Below are 17,509 nucleotides of genomic sequence, written 5' to 3'. Positions count from 1 at the left end.
CTGATAACTCCTCTGTATCAAAAAGGAAAGTAAGGCTCTATCTCGAGAGTTACCTCAACTTTGGTTTCGGGCGGGGGCTCAGCTTTTCTTAGACATGAGTAGGGGGGCGCCAAGGAAAAAAGGTTGGGAACCACTGTACTATAGTATAGTATAGCATAGTTTCCACTGGGTGCGTCTGTGCTGCGTTCCATGTAGGGGTGTATGAAGAGATGTTCTGGACAGAAATACACCAGTGTTACTTTCACCAGGGAATTAGCTCAAATGATAGAGAGCTTGCTATGTACTATACTATAATTTTTTCGACATACTGTACTATGACTTTTCTCAACATACTATACTATGACTTTTTGATGATTTTTTTGATCTTCTATACTATGACTTTTTTGACATACAATACTAAACTATGACTTTTTTCAACACACTGTACTATGACTTTTTTCAAAATACTTTGCTATGATTTTTTTGGACATACCATACTAGGACTTTTTTCAACATACTATACTTTAATTTATCACTTTTTTCAACATACTATACTTAGACTTTTTTATCATTTTTTCTAAATACTAAACTATGACTTTTTACCACTTTTTTCAAATGTAGAGTGCTTGCTTACCATGTGAGAGGCGACGGAATCAATGCCCATATTCTCATGAGGACTTCGCAATCTTGTTGTTTTTTTTGTTTGATATACTATACTATGACTTTTTTCGACATGATCGATGAACACATTCTCATGAGGACTTTGGAATCTTTTTTTGTTCCTATCGTTCTTTATGACTTTGATTTTTTTTCACATAATATACTATGACTTTTTTGACATACTATACAATTACTTTTTTTCGACATACTATACTATGAATTTGTGATCACTTTTTTCGAGATACTGTTATATATGACTGTATACTACTACTACTATACCATGTTTGTTTGTTTTCGACATACTATTTTTGACGTTTTTCGACAAATTGCACTATGACTTTTTAATGACTTTTCAAAATACTATACTATGGCTTTTTTAACATACTATACTATGCATTTTTTCTGCATACTATACTATGACTTGACTTGATTTAGTGCAATCATCAAGTCAAAATTTTAATTTGTCCAATATTTTGGTTCATGACCAAATACCTGCAGAACAGCTGACATTCCCCTCAGCTGTACTTTGTGTGCTAATGCTAAACTAAGATAGAGAACATGGTAAAGATAACACCTGCAACATCTGCATGTTACGAAGCTAACAGTAGCATTTAACTCAAAGCACTGCTGTGACTATAGGCATAGCCTTGCATAGTTGCTAGCATGGCTGTGGACATGTAGTGTTCTTAAAGAAATCACTGTTGCATCTGTGTGCTACAATGGATAAAGACTTACACAACAGTAAGTGCAGAGGACAGCTAGTATAAGTGACTCATAAACTGAATATGATGTTTATTATTAGCCTATAACATGTTGTTTATCAATCAGACGTAATAAATGAAAACAGATATTTATTTATATTGAAATTGACTGTGGAAAGTGATTATGTAAGCACACTTAATGTTCAGATTGCGATATACTACAGTATGAGCAGTTTATACATTGTGAGCAATTCATGGCTCAATAATATCTAGTTGAAGAAATCCAGAGTCGAGTCATGTCTGATTTAGGAGATACAATATGATGGAGAGAGGGGGGGGGAATGGGGTGAGGAAAAGGACAGAGAGAGGGCTAAAGGGTATAGAGAGAAAACAAGAAGATTCTAAATGAGGGATTACAAAAACTGACAGCATCTGGGAGATTAATGGGGAGAGAGAATATGAATGAGAAGAGAGAGAAGGTGTTTTTGTAAGAGGATGCTCATAAAGAATCTTACCAAAATACCTGTGACATTAAGAGTCCCCTTATGGCTACTTGTTTGAAAGCTGATGCGGTTGATATGAGGCTTCAGGGGAGACGTGCAGTTGGAAGTGGACGCTAAACAGTTGATGAGCTGTCGAAGAAGACTAGGCAGTCGGGCTATGGTTGTTGTTGTTGTTGTCAGGACCAATGTCCTGTTACAAAAAAGTATATGTGGTTTTAAGCCTGACATCTGAGAATCTTGCAGAAAATTACTCTAAAGAGGGGATTTTTACTATTTGACATAATGTTTGATGATGCGTGCCGAGTTAAATTAATCACAGTTGTTCTGTAATGCCAAGATTGAGGGTCCAATTTTTGTGTTTGGATGATGCTGAAAAACAAAGTCAGAGCAAAGAACACTACTTGATTCTCTACTTGAACCTCAAACAAAAGCAATAATGTACCTACAAGTAATTTGATATGCTTTCAGGATAATTATTGATAAATTATTATGTTTTCAAGTTGCTGTAAAGTAATTACATGTTTTTTTTTCTTTACAGAAAAAGTGACCAAATATTGTGCTGAATTGGGTAACTGGGTCCAGACAGGATCAACCACTTGTCAACCAGCTTCAAAGAACAAGTTAGAGGTATTTGGTTATTGGCATTTTATCCTGTAAGTAATGGAAGAACGAGGCCTCAGCTGCTCATTTTCACGGTGAACTATCTTTTTTTTCTTAGAAGGAAGTTCCCCATTTTTTAAGGGATGCTGCTGGAGAGCCGACCACAGAGACCACAGAGGTTAACACAGAAAAAGGCAACGTTGTGAAAAAAATTCTCCTCAAGAATGAAATGAAATGCTCAGAGAAAATGAAGCAAGATCTACCTTATAACAAATCAGGTAGCGGTCTTGTGTAACTGGCCTACAGACAAATAATTGTATTATGTATCAACCTGATTTATGAGATTTCACTTTGGACAAATTTATGAACAAGGGGCCTGTAACATTTGTCTGTTTGTTGACTGTTTCAGGGCTGCACTGCAGTCGTAACTGGGATGGCTTGCTGTGCTGGGACGACACTCCAGCGGGAACCTACGCCTCCCAAAACTGCCCCAATTATTTTGGCGACATTGACCCCACAGGTGAGCAGAGACTTGCTGTTACCCTCACATGATGAATTCACTTTTAATCTGGCTCTGTGGACTGCATTTTAGGAAACTGGAATTAATCACATACTTTTTTTGTTTCCCAGAAAAGGTAACTAAGTACTGTGGAGAGGATGGTCAGTGGTTTCACCATCCAGAGTTCAATAGGATTTGGACCAACTATACACTCAGCGCAACCACCCATGAGAAGAGACTGAGGGTAAAGTATTGTTGATTAAATAAACTATCCATTGTGTATTTATTGTACACGTTATGAATGCAGGTTAAATACTACTGGGTCTTCCTGCACGTTCAAGACGTTTATGTGGCCCCCTCTGCAATTATAGTGTAATAGGAATATAGTTTCAGAACATGTACAGGATAATTAATAGCATGTGGATCTCAGGGGGGTCAGCCGTACAGACAGCAGTGGTATAGCAGTATAGAGGTCATTTAAAGATTTGTACTCAAATGTACATTTTACACAGATATATTATAATAAGCACATAATGACAGCGGTAACTTTTGATCAATTTTAACAGTACAAAGCAGTTGTTTAGTCTGAACCAAAGTTGCAGTTACTTAAGTGAGTTACATAAGTTAGCACACTAATTTAAAAATAAATAAAATAAAAACAAACATGTATCTGCTGCAGAGACTAGTAGTGCTCCCAGCATGGGTGGGAAACTTATGAGGGATCATCATTTTGTCCTGTAATAGCACCTCTTTCTCTTTCACCTCTTGGTCTGTACACACTGTCTCTGTCTGTCCATGCGATCAGTCCTCCAACCTAAACAACAAGATTGTTTATCACTTATCACTTACGTGAACGTTGTCTGATTTGGCACACCTATCTTCAGTAAGACCCTGATTGTGAGTGCCTTCCATACATACATAATGCTACTGCCTTTGCTTCTCCTCAAAAAAATAAAGGTTGCACTGTACTATTTTCTTAATAAATATTGCCTAATAATTATACAATTGTCTGACATCAATCCTCCCTACTGAGATTTTATTAAATTACATTAAGACTGCAGCCCTCATCTATACAATTATTGTAGTTTAATTTCCCCAAACTGTTTGATCCGCAGCTCTGGCTAAAAGGGATTATTGTTGATCCAGAATTGAGTTTTGACTAATAAATAATTTGTCTATACAATATTAAGTAATGTCAAAACATCTGTTGTCTGTTTGTTTTTTTACAGAAACTGAAAATGCTTGAGAATGAATACAAATGCCTCCAGAAACTATGTCGAGACCCACCTTTTAACAAATCAGGTACTGATACAGTCGACTGACACTCACTGTTGAACTCTGTTTGAGAGGTTTCATGATGGAACCACCACGAGGCCTCCAAACATTTGTCATCATGTTTTTGTGGCTTTGTTGACGCTGCAGGGCTGCACTGCAGTCGTACCTGGGATGGCTGGCTGTGCTGGGATGACACTATAGCCGGAACCTTCGCCTCCCAGAACTGCCCAGATTATCTTTTTGACTTTGATCCCACAGGTGAGCAGTGTGCCTCAAAAATTTTTTTTTTTGCAGTTTTTTAGTTCTGCTGGTATCTTGTTAAGCTGACCTTATTGTGCTGTAGAAGATGGACTATAAAGTTCCTGTAAGGATTTAATTATTTAATTTCATGGGACCAAGGTTTATTGGAGTGGGAATTTAGATAATATGCAACATACAGTATATTGTTCTTTTTAGAAAAGGCAACTAAGTATTGTGGTGAAGACGGACAGTGGTTTCACCATCCAGAGAGCAATACGACTTGGACCAATTATACACTCTGTGCTGTCAACACTAAGGAGAGGTTGAAGGTAATGTATCCAGATATACTGTAGTTACAAATTCATTAATAATGTATTGTATGGATTATGCATAGAGATTCTTGGTGATTAAGATTACAATTTCTTCAGTTGTGTCATGCTTTTTTCCCATAGCCTTACTGCTCATAGCTCAATCCTCATTAATCATTACTGTGTGTGTGTGTGTGTGTGTGTGTGTTGTGTGTGTGTGTGTGTGTGTGTGTGTGTGTCAATAAAATAAAGGCAGCCTCCCATCTCTCAGGGAACACAAAGGTAGAGTCTACTGATGAGGCCACAGTCAGCCCCTTGGTTAACCCAGAAAAAGACGAAATTGTGAGAAAGAAAATCCTTGACAGCCAGTACAAATGCTTCGAGAAAATAAATCGAGATGCACCCTATAACAAATCAGGTAGAGATATTATCAAATGAGACTCATAATGGCTACTTCTCCTCTCCAGATGTTTAACTCTCTGTTGCTATTGGTGTTGCAGGGCTGCACTGCAGTCGTAACTGGGATGGCTGGCTGTGCTGGGATGACACTCCAGCGGGAACATACACCTCTCAAAACTGCCCCAATTATTTTGCTGACTTTGACCCAACAGGTGAGCTGCAAGACTCAATAGTGTCCTCCTTTAAAGGTCTACTGATGCATGATGAATTCACCTCTCACTCTGTTTTTCAAGAACTATAAAATATGAATTACTATATGAGGAAGAATATACCAAGGCTAACAGAACATGAATACATTGACACAACTGTATGAATTTGAAGACGTTTGGAAAAGATGCATTTATTACTCAATTGTTACTTCAGAAAAGGCCATTAAGTACTGTGGGGAGGACGGGCAGTGGTTTCGCCACCCGGATACCAACCACACTTGGTCCAACTACACACTCTGCAATGAAAACACTAAGGCAAAGTTGAAGGTAACTTATTTAAGGTGCAGTAGCCTGCTATCATAAATCTACTATATAGTGGTCACTGTGTAACGGGTCAGCATAATCTTTTCTGTTTTTGCATGGAGTCCTCTGGTATTTTGAGTGTGGGCAGATAGCAGAAAATGTGGAAACTGGAAGTATGCAGTCTGATGTAGTTGCCAATAAATATTGTAGCAGACACCAATATTAACAGGCATTTTATTTCCAAAAACCATTACTCTCCTATACTGAGCTCCACAGAAATATTTAGAGATGGAAAGTAACACGCAAGTCCTCTGTCCCCCAGGCTACTGTATACAGGCTATTATAAAACACAGGCCTACACTCGTGTTGACACCATCACATATTAACAACCTTCTTATCACAAACAGCACCAGGCTGCTGTACCAATGTTTCCCACATGGAAACCAGACCAGGACACTGCAGAGCTCATTCCAGTATTTTGCTAGAAAGGAATTCAGAGACACACTAACGGATTACTGTATACACATTTACTCGCATTACTTTTAATCGGCACTGCAATTCATTAATTTTATTGTTCACAGATTAGTTATACAATTTAATCAATGTTATTCCTGCTAAATGTCATGGTGATTACAGAAAATGGTGGTATCATACTGGTGTTTGCTAGAGGTTGGTGTGGTCACTTGGTCATCTTGATCCTATAATAATATTGTGTGTGATGTAATCTTTAATTTTACATCCATCACTGGTATATTCACTAATAACTTTGCACTTTTCAGCTGTGATGCAAGAGGTCACGATTAGCTGGAAAATGTCTTCAGTAACACAATATTGGACAGCTGAGTGTTTTTATTCATGTTTTAATGCATCAAATAATTATTTGTCTTTAGTTTTAGTGAGTTTTAATGACACAATTTAACGACAGTTAATCTTGCACAAAACCAACATTTGCACTTTGAACCAAAAGTGCCCTTTGAGACATTTTTACTAGTTAACATTTTCTGGCTTTCTTTATTCAAGCATTTCCATTTTTATACTGATGATTAGGCATACTCTAAAAAAAAAATACGATATATCGAAAATCCAAGGAAATTAAAAAAGAACAACAATAACTCCGCTGTCCGATCTGGAAAAGTGAAAATAACCAATTGTAAATAACAGCAACTTGTAAACAAAACAACTGCATGAAACTCTGTCTTGTCTCCATCCAGGCAGTGTAGTACACAGCTGTCCTGGCAAACCTGGGAGAAAAAATCTAAGTCTGCTGATCGATCATAACCAGAGATCAGCTGCTCCATCTGTTACCACAGAAACCTGAGCTTTGCTGACTCAGACTCCCAGCTTCAGGAAACCTCTTAAAACAAACAACCTCAGCAGTACGATCCCATAGAGAAATAAAAGGCAAAATAAACGTTCCACTATTGTCTTATCTGATAAGACTGAGTTGATGCCAATGTTAGCTCTCAATACTATCTTTCACAATCAAGGACCACACCATCAAATGAGAAGTGAAAACATTGTATTTTTATACTTCACTATCTCTTTTTAGGGTCATCACCAACAGCAGATTGTCATTGTTTATTTATTGTGTCCCTATTGAGAGTTGTGCCCACCTTAAATGTAAAATATATAATTGATGTCACTTTATTTAGTGCCAAGTGTCACATGTTAAATTTTGTGCAAAAATGCAAACTATTTGTGAATGTAGGGCCTTGATTTGGGAGATCCTATAGGCACAAAATGTTTGAAGAAAACATGTGACACCTCAAAGACCACATCTAAGTAATAATGCTACACATGTTTTCTCTATCTTGTTTTTTTGTTTTACAGTCAGCGTACATCATGTTTTACATGGCCATTGTGGGTCACGCTTTATCCATAGCCTCCCTGCTCATCTCTCTGGCCATCTTCTTCTACTTCAGGTATTAAATTCAATGGAAATTCAGCTGCAATGCAGTTACTGGTTTGATGATGCACATTACAATGCATTTAGTGAATATTCAGGATGGTTATACCAAAATGAAAGCTGATACAGTTTGTCGTAATTCTGGGATGATTCATTGATAATAGCTTTGCCCTTAAAGGCTGAATCATGTTACTATTATCAATGGATCTAAAAGGCCAACAGATGGTGTTTGGCATCATGGGCAGAACTTTGGTCTCAATCTTATTAGCAGTCAGTGAAATCTCCATTCTGCCTTTGTCCAGACCAGCAGAGTGAATTTTACAGTTTTAAACATTTGCCCCAGAGACAGATAGAACATTTTTCAGTGTTAATGAGTCTAGATGTCACATTTTATAGACTGATTGTTTATTTACTTGTAGAGCTGTAAGTAACATGATCTGATTTTTTTTTTTTTAAATAGCACAGTGGTAAATTAAAACTGAAGATAGTAATCAGAACATTATTACTATCTTAGATGCAGTCGTAAATTAATGTAAATTATCGACCTGAAAATAGTTCTGCTGCTTCACTGAGTGTAATTTATACACAGTTTAACTGTCGCTAATTTCATGCCAACTTGGTGTCCTTGTGCTGCACACTTATTTCATGGATATTTAGGATTCAAAACTGGAGAGCTGTGACGTCCATTGAATGTGTTGGTCTTTTGCTATTATTAGAAACATGCACCTGAGCGTATTACTCATTAAGGTTGTTCATCCCGATGAAATACTTAATCCCAGAGGGAAAAAGTGCACATATAAATGAGATACTGCTGCTGAAATTCAACTTTAAGAGATTAAAACAAAGTGGATGAATGAAAGAGAGGTATAATATTCAGTTAATGTATGTGAAATTTGGTGATGAGGCCTGAGAAAAAGTAAGCAGTCTGCACATTGTTAAAACTTTTTAGATTATCTCTAGGAAGGAAGTAACTTAATCAGAATTATTTTTTATGACGCAGTAAGGTTTATATTTCTACAGATATCTGTGGAGAAAAATAAATATGGAGCTTAGAGGGAAATTCATTTTATGTTCTGTAACAATATTTGGAAAAGTTTCTTTGTTGGCCCTGGTGTTCATGATTGCTGCAGTTGTAAAATTTGACATGTTGAAGGGTGTTGACCTCCTAAACGCAGCTGTTATCCAAAACAGATCTTGTACGAGACCCTCAGTTTGCTGCAAAGTTTTATACACACTCGTAAATCTAGCGGCCGAGTTTAGGGCAGGTGCATTGTTGGAAAACTCCATGACCCACTGTGAGTCAAACTCTGCTACACAGAAACTCAATGGGACATCAGCAATTCATCAATATCAGAGTACAACAACAAATTAAGGTCTCAATAAAGTAACTCTTTTCTATTTAACTATTACTTACCCTATTTGTAGCCAAAGCACTTTAAATATTGGACGCTTAATGTTGTATTATAAGATCCAGATGTGAAGCTTACAGTGGTATGCGATGGTGTACAGCTGCACTACTCTGTTATTTACAACAGATAAACATACTCCTGCTTGCCTTGGAAAAACAGACGTGGTTAAACGGCCAGCCCTGAAGACGTTATGACCTGTGGCAGTCCGAATGACGCTGCCATAAGGATTCAGCCTGTGTTTTGACATACCCTTTTAGATAAAAAAAAAACAACCTTGCATATAAACACTCAGCAGCTCCTGTATTTCCTTTTATGCCTGGTGCTAAGGCAAGGCAGTTTGTCTGTAGGAGATGACCAAGGCCTCTGAATAAGTTTGCAGTTTTATATGATGGTTTGTCCTGCCTTGAGTAAATGTAGTGCTCTTTCTGTTTTTCATGAATCTCTGGGGTTTTCATTGCTCAACAATGATAACATTGTCCATGAGCAATAAAAGGATATATCTTCTTACACTGTAGAGGACATATTTATAGGAGACTATATTCTGCAAAATATTTTTGATTCAAGATTTCCTTCAGCTTCAAATACTCTGTGAGCTGCATTACATTTGATGGCTGCCCTGAAATTAAAACATTATTTAACCATTACCAACAATAACACTACTGGATATGAATGACTTGTAATGATTTTGATTCTAATATATATTTTTACTTTGCCTGTCAAGTATTTCATTATGCTATTAATTCTGGGTGACCGGAGAAGGTAATGAGGACCACCCTTGGGATTCATTATGCATTATTTAACAGCGTTTCTAGCATGTACAGAGAGCACTTAGAGGCAATCCATCTCATTGATCCCAGAGTTTTTTACTAACCAAATTCTGAGATGAAAAATCCCAATTATTTTATATTTTACGCACTGTAGCAACATTAATTTCCCCTTGGGGAACAATAAAGTATCTATCTATCTATCTATCTATCTATCTATCTATCTATCTATCTATCTATCTATCTATATATATCTATCTATCTATCTATCTATCTATCTATCTATCTATCATCTGACAACCTCATTTAACTATTAGCCTGACAGTCACTTTTTGTCCTGTTTACGTCATTAGTTGTAACAAGTTTTTTGTCTACTTTAATGTTATGTTTTTGTGTCAGAAAACACTTGATTCCCAATTTTTAGATGGTATTTTTTTTTAATTATCACATCATGTCCTGGTATGTTACAAAGTCAATGGCACTGACTCTGGAATCTCTCTTCACACAGGAGTCTGAGCTGTCAAAGGATCACCCTGCACAAGAACCTCTTCTGCTCCTATGTACTCAATTCAGCCCTCACCATCATCTCCCTCGCAGCAGTTGTCAATAATCCTGAAGTGGTGGGCAGAAACCCAGTAAGTTCAGCCTCTGTCAAATAATTTACCACCAGGACTACAACAAATTTTACTGTTAGCACTGCCATACATCCATAGTGGCGATGGACACTATAACACCACATACATGTCACAGTCTGTTAGACTCTGTTAGAACATCAATGATAACAGTTATTAACTATGTTTACTGTGTTCACCAACTTAGGTGTATGTATGCATGTATTTGGTCATAAACCAAATTATTGTATCTGATAATGGCAAAAGAGGAGAAGTTATTGTAACACTATGAGTAGTATGATATTCATCCTAAGGAGGACAATGTCTATCTTTACCAAGTTTTATAGTCCAATATATGTTGCAATATTTCAGTCTAGACCAAAGTGGTGGACTGACATCCCTAGAGCCAGATGCTAGCATGGCTTAAATAAAATGCAGTTTAGCAGAATAAGTGTAAGGAAGATTAGTTCCACTGTCTTGAAATGAGATACAAATGCATTCACAATTTATGCTAAACCAGATAAAAATGCAAGGAAGAATTTTGATGAACTTTTTAAAATGAATTTGCTTATGCAAGGCCAGGCAATGTGAGGAAGCTAATTTCAAATGGAGTTGCTCTATATTTTAAATATTTACACGTTTGTACAACGTACTTTTGAGTACATCCTAATTAATCTCACTGTGCCATATTTTGGCAGTGTTACACAGTTACACAGACAGTTTTTGCTCTCTTCCACATACTTCTTTCAAGAGTTTTGGAACCACACTGAATGCATTATGTGAATTCTTTGAAACACTGAGGTCTACTTTGGTAGAGATGATAAATCTGTCTTGTAGGAATGCCTCACTATCAGGCCTGAACATAAATTCATGGGTTACTTTTCAAGAACCACTCCTTTTGGAAATGAGAATAAAATAAGAAAACCTATTTACTTAATGCTTTTTGTTACTGAAAAGTTGTTATTGCAGAGTTTTTCCAACTCCAAAAATTGATAATATCTTTCCATTTATAAAATGAAATACATTCATACATGTAAAAAAAAAAAAAAAGTCAGAATATTGTCTACTTACTAAAAACTTTAAAAATCAAAAACCTTCATCTTCCAAATATGTTAATGTCCAAAAACTAAAGAAAAAGAACTTTAGATAATCAAAGTGCCATACAGAAACAACAGATAGGATTATAGAAGTTGGCTCACAGTGCATACAATCCCATTAGATCTTAGCCAGTTTTCAGCTGGAGCATCTGTTGCCTGACAATGTACTAAAAACATCCAGAAGACCGCAGAGACTTCAGATGGGTTTGGGTTTGATTCTGCATCCTCCTGCTGCTTCTTTTTTGTGCATTCACCAAGTCTGGCTCATCCCGACTGCAGTCTTTATTCCCATCCCATCTCTGAACGTTTCCAAGATGATTTACTCTATACACAAATAATATTTAATTTCCAACTAAACATTGAATGTCCTTTTTTATGCTTACAATACCATCTTGTATGATATCAAATTTTAATTGCCACTCTCATAAATTTAAAGCTTGTTCTAAGCTCCAAAAAGACAAATTGTTCCCATTTCACATGAGCACAAACCTTTAATGTTCCTACTATTTGTTCTCATTTGATCTTGATCACTTCATGAATAAATACTTAAAAAACATATTAATTAACTTGCTTTTTATTCTAAAAAACAAGTACTTAATTCATTGCTTTCCCACATATACTGTATATTGAGAACATAAATGGAAGAAACTTTCATGCAAATACATTTTAGAAAAAAAATATTGATCAGGCTTTCTGGTTAGTAGTTCTGCGTTTATAAAGAATGCATGCAGCCAGACTATACCGGTAATTCAAAGATGCTGGCATTCCTACTAACTGCTGCTCTCAGGGGTCTTCTTAGCTCAAAACACACAACAGTCATTCACTTTTAAACTTTTAGCCATATGTCTCTCCCTCACTTTCCTATATTTCCCTTTCCACTTGAAGAATCTCCACTATAACAGACATGGACTTGTACACAGACTTAGGTCACTCCCTTTTCACTAATTCACAACTGTTTTGCATTGCAGCTATCTGAGGTTTGTCTAAAGTTACTTAACAACAATGTTCTGGTTTACAAATCAAGCTGCAATACATCATTTAGATGTTTCTAATGTTTTTAGCCTCCTCCTTGGTTTGACATAAACTTTGGGTATTTACTCCCCCACACTGCAGGCAGGCTAAACCAGACTCTGTATCACCACACCACAGAATTAAAAGAGCTTGTATTCTCTATGAGCAAATCTCCACTACAATCCACCTTTCCTAAATCACCAGTGCAGAAAACAGGCTCATAAGTCTCACTTCGGCAGCTGTAAATTCCAAAAATTTCCCAACAGATGCATGAATCCCAACCAATGGTGCTTGTGATTTCTTTTTCTGTCCTACGTTGGAAAGTAACAGATTTGACAAAATAACCTTTTTGACAAGTAATGAGGAGGAGAGGTTTTGAAAGCGAGCCATTGCACACAAAAACATATTTCTTCACATTGATGATGATGGCATCATGTCTGGCTGCTTCCTGGACATAATTCAAATTTGGGGAAGCCATCTAAGATTAGATGAGCAAGCAGTAGACAACAATTGAGCAGACAGGTCCAAAAACATATTTCCTTAACAAATCTCCTAAGAAATGAAACTGAGTCTCAAAATTCCTAGAGGCACACATAACAAATGTAAAATATACTTACTATATACTTTTGTGGAAGAAAAGTTAATTTCAAGACAGAATTTAGAATTTTTTAAATAGTCATCATTACAGTCAGGTTCATTGGAGCCAGTGTGAAGCAGTTATTAGCAGAATTTCACCTTATGGTGCATCCATAAGCGTAATTATAGCATTAGTAGACTGTGGAAGGATATTACTGACATCATAATATGTCATCAAAGTCATCTCTTTCAAGAAATTATAACAATGATTCAATCAAAAGAAAAGAAGACTTAAAGTGCTCATTTTATGCTTTTTGACTTTTTCCCTTTCCTTTATTGTGTTGTATATCTTTTATATCTTTACACGTTATGAGTTTACAAAGTTAAAAAGCCCAAAGTCCACCCCAAAGGTAGCTTAGAAATCTAGACGCACCCTAGCGGCAGGAAAAAATTTAATTCGCAGCGAGGGGGGTCTAGGCACTCTCCGTTGGCTTGCGAGCTGGAAAAAAAAGCCCCAGTGTGTAACATTTGTAGTTGTTCATTATCCAAATCTGTATTGCCCTTCAGAAACTTGTCCTTCTTCATGAATATTGACCAACACCATCAATTTCAAGTATTCCTGTTAGCTTGGAATTTTTCATTTCCGCTTGCATGAACTGGGGGTAGACGCTCCATAATGATGCGCCATCTTGTTAAGGGACATACAGGCTATACTGCTCCGCCTTTCGCGTTTTAGACTCACAGCTGCTGCTAATAGGTATCGTAGCTTCCGGGCCCCGGCAAGTTTGAAGAAGAAAACATGGACGACCACACTTATTCAAAATCCAAATTTCAGGAACAAGAGTCTTCTTCTTCGCCCAGAAAAAGAAAACGGATATTGAAAAGAGCAAGAGACTGGCATCATCACAAAAAAGAGTGAACATTGGAGATGCTTTTGAGGCAAACACCAAATCCCAACTAGATAATTATCCTCCGGACTGCTGCAGTCTCCTTTTCTTTGTCTCTCCTTTCCGTTGGGTGGAATGCCCGCTCTTGGTGTGAAGTGCGCGTCCGCGCCACTCTCCGACATGAACTCATGGATGTATTAAGAGAACGCATGAACAACAACCACAGCTGATAGACAGACACCATTGCTTTTTGAAGCGTGAAGGCTACCGTAGCTGTAATACTGCGTGGCGAGACAGAGTTGATTGCGATATATGATCTCAATGCCAGATGGGAGTAATTCTTACACAATGTAGCCTTAAGCTTTTCTTTGAGAAAATAACAAAGAACGGCACTGAAATCATTCTTAAAAAAGGAAGATGTATTCGGAGTTTTACCGACTGGATACGGCAAAAGTTTAATCTATCAACTAGCTTCGCTACCTTCTTCGTTGCTCTGCCTGGTTGTAGCGCTATCCTATTGCGTGCAGAGGGAATATGAAAGACAACCGTTTATCCCGCCCCTCGGATTGAGCCCTGTCAATGGTGAGTTCCCAGACCAAACATCTTGATGTGGGTCTGGCTTGTCAAGCTACCCCAAAGGCACTTACCATCTCCAACAGAAAACACTGTTCACAAACTGCTCCAAACAGCTCTATTGTAGTGCAGCCTTTGCTTCCGTGACGAATATATTATAATGCTCGCCTAGCTGCTAGCATGGCATACCCTCATACTCTGCTTCTGACTGGCTGGTAGTCCTGACCTAGGTACTGCGCATATGCGACTCCCAACAAAGATGGAATAGAAGTGAGATGCCTCACTCTGTAGCTAAAACAGAGAGCTCAACACACAGGATGAAACGAGGAGCTGCAGCAATGTGCAGTTCAACAAAAATATGTTTTTTTTTGAAAATGAAACCATGTAAACCTATTCTGACATACTATTATAACATCTAAATACAATTATGAACATGAAAATGAGCATAATATGAGCACTTTAATGATAAGACATGCTTTCATGTTGCACTGTTCTGGTTGCATATATAGAAAATAGCATAGTGCTGTATAAGGTACTAATTGCGTTGCAGAACATGTTTTTCACTTCCTTGTGCAAAGTGAGACAAACACAATCAAATCTTCCACATCCATTAAGCCCACCTCCAGAGGGGATAATGAATAAACATCCCCTCTGTCTGCAGCAGGTAATACTGGCTAATGATTTTGTGCCACAAGTGCAGAAACATCCTCTTTGTGTCCTGCTGAGATGATGTCAGGAGTGTTTAAATTAAATCAACTTACATTAAAGGTCTCTTTAATAGAGAAAGTCAAAAACAGACAAAACAAATAACAAGTATTCCTGTTTTGGCTCTCTTTGCAGGTTTACTGTAAGGTGTTGCACTTCTTCCATATGTACATGCTGGGTTGCAATTATTTCTGGATGCTGTGTGAAGGTATCTACCTGCACACGCTCATCGTAGTGGCTGTGTTTGCAGAGGAGCAGCATCTGCACTGGTACTACCTCCTGGGCTGGGGTAAGTCTGTCTGCATTCAATCAAAACACTATTTGCTGTGTTTGTGTGTTTGTGTGTGTGTGTGTGTGTGTGTGTGTGTGTGTGTGTGTGTGTGTGTGTGTGTGTGTGTGTGTGTGCATGTGTGTGTGTGTGTGTGTGTGTGTGTGTGTAAAAATATATTGTTTTATTTGTTTTATGTCTTCGCTGGACTCAACTCACGGAAAAAAAACAATTCAACAAGATTAGATAAGAGTCTTTTTGGTGAAATAAAAAAAAACTAAAAAAACTTTTCATGCAGCAATTTTAAAAAGAGCCTGAGAATGTTTTATGTACGTGAAACTAAAAGCGACTAAAAAATAAAACAAGACAGAACACAATCTAGAAGCCACAATAACTCATATCCACCTGATCCTAGTACAGTATTCAACATGCTGGCATCTTTATTGGCCCTCATGTCGCTTAGTGCTGTCCTGTTTAATAATAATGGATGCAGTCCATCAAACAAGTAGGATGGAACTAAATGGATCATTGAAATTTGGACAATAATCTTGAAAGGTGTGTGCGTGCGTGCGTGCTGATCTAAACCCAGCCTCTAGCGGGGTTTTTTTATATACATAAAGCCAAATGTGACAGGATTTTTACAGGAAATGAACCATGTGGTGTTGTTTTTCAGGTTGGAGCAATACAAATGTAAAAGAAATATTGATCCACTGTGTTTCAGCCTTTCCAAGAATATATACAGTAATATTTGTGAAGGACTTATTTATTATATGAGGTAGTTTAAGACCAGAAAAACAAACTGACCAAGCTAAGCACACTTTTTACTGTTGCATAAATGACAAATTAATTTGCCTTAATTCACTCAAGACCTCATATGGCCGTCATCTTTTTCCCGTCCAAGGTTTTCCTCTAGTGCCTGCTTCCATCCACGCCGTGGCAAGGAAAAAGTATTTTGATGACAAGTGAGTAATGTTCCAGAAACTTCTGCAAATAAACAGGAGATGTTTACATACGTGCTCGTCTGTGTGTGGCAGACGGCGAGAGCGTGCAAATCCACACACGTGCATGTTTTTGTATGTGTGTTCATGTGTATTTTGGGCCGCAGACGGCACTGACTGATATGTTATTCCTTCTGTAGCTGTTGGATGAGTGTGGAAACCCATCTGCTCTACGCGGTCCATGGTCCGATAGTGGCAGCGCTTCTTGTAAGTCTGCTAATCCACCGTTTCAGCACAATACAAGAGAAATACACGGATCTCAGAGTGAAAAATATGATTATTGGTTTGTTATTTCGGTTGTAGTTTTAGTTTAGTTTTTTCATATATTTTTTTTACTTTCTCCAGGTTAACCTCTTCTTTTTACTAAATATTATAAGAGTGTTGGTGACCAAGTTGAGAGACACACACCGGGCAGAGTCCAACATGTACATGAAGGCAGTGAGAGCCACCCTGATCTTGGTGCCCCTGCTGGGAATACAGTTTGTCATTATTCCCTGGAGGCCAGAGAACCCCTTAGCTGGGGAGGTCTACGAGTACATCATGCACATACTAATGCACTACCAGGTAGGTACTGAGCTGACAGCAAGGCGCTGCATTAATCAGAATTTCTATTAAAGTACCAGGTAGAAGCTCAGTTTAAAAGATAAAAAGGGTGTGTTTTTTTTTTTTAAACTGCTGCTTCTTTTCCCTTGCGGGTTGAGGTATTTTGCACATCTGGGAGCAACCCAATCAGTAATAAAGGAAAGAAAAATATCAGCATTAGTATGCAAGCAAAAAATGATCCTGAACGCAGCCCACACTTGTCAGTGCCCTTTGGGTCAAGCTTGAAATTTAGACGTTTGGAATGCTTGAAAGTTTCCACCCATTAAGTCCTTTTTTTCTGCCTCGTTGTTGTGATTGAATAATGTGATTCACTGCTGAATTCCATTTTAAAGAACCAGTTAGCCACTCCAATAACTTTATTTAATTACCAGTTACACACTTAATTTAACAACAGGCAGGCAGGCAAGCCATGAAATTCCCAGGTA

General features: G+C 37.6%; 1 protein-coding gene across 1 annotated transcript in view; it reads left to right on the top strand.

Annotated features, from left to right (window-relative positions):
• calcr (calcitonin receptor) overlaps positions 1-17,509 on the top strand; it is a 54,752-nt gene that overhangs the window by 32,157 nt on the left and 5,086 nt on the right. Inside the window, exons 5-20 of the mRNA XM_028597525.1 lie at positions 2,382-2,470; positions 2,562-2,721; positions 2,853-2,963; positions 3,074-3,186; positions 4,172-4,244; positions 4,365-4,475; positions 4,674-4,786; positions 5,018-5,183; positions 5,266-5,376; positions 5,588-5,700; positions 7,507-7,598; positions 10,264-10,390; positions 15,351-15,504; positions 16,385-16,445; positions 16,622-16,688; positions 16,827-17,045. Coding sequence (XP_028453326.1) covers positions 2,382-2,470; positions 2,562-2,721; positions 2,853-2,963; positions 3,074-3,186; positions 4,172-4,244; positions 4,365-4,475; positions 4,674-4,786; positions 5,018-5,183; positions 5,266-5,376; positions 5,588-5,700; positions 7,507-7,598; positions 10,264-10,390; positions 15,351-15,504; positions 16,385-16,445; positions 16,622-16,688; positions 16,827-17,045 — 1,880 coding nt within the window. The remainder of the gene's footprint in view (positions 1-2,381; positions 2,471-2,561; positions 2,722-2,852; positions 2,964-3,073; positions 3,187-4,171; positions 4,245-4,364; positions 4,476-4,673; positions 4,787-5,017; positions 5,184-5,265; positions 5,377-5,587; positions 5,701-7,506; positions 7,599-10,263; positions 10,391-15,350; positions 15,505-16,384; positions 16,446-16,621; positions 16,689-16,826; positions 17,046-17,509) is intronic.

The sequence above is a fragment of the Perca flavescens genome, chromosome 14 (genome assembly GCF_004354835.1).
Source record: "Perca flavescens isolate YP-PL-M2 chromosome 14, PFLA_1.0, whole genome shotgun sequence".
NCBI lineage: Eukaryota > Metazoa > Chordata > Actinopteri > Perciformes > Percidae > Perca > Perca flavescens.
Note: the sequence above shows the minus strand (reverse complement) of the source record. Positions and strands in the feature narration are given on the sequence as shown.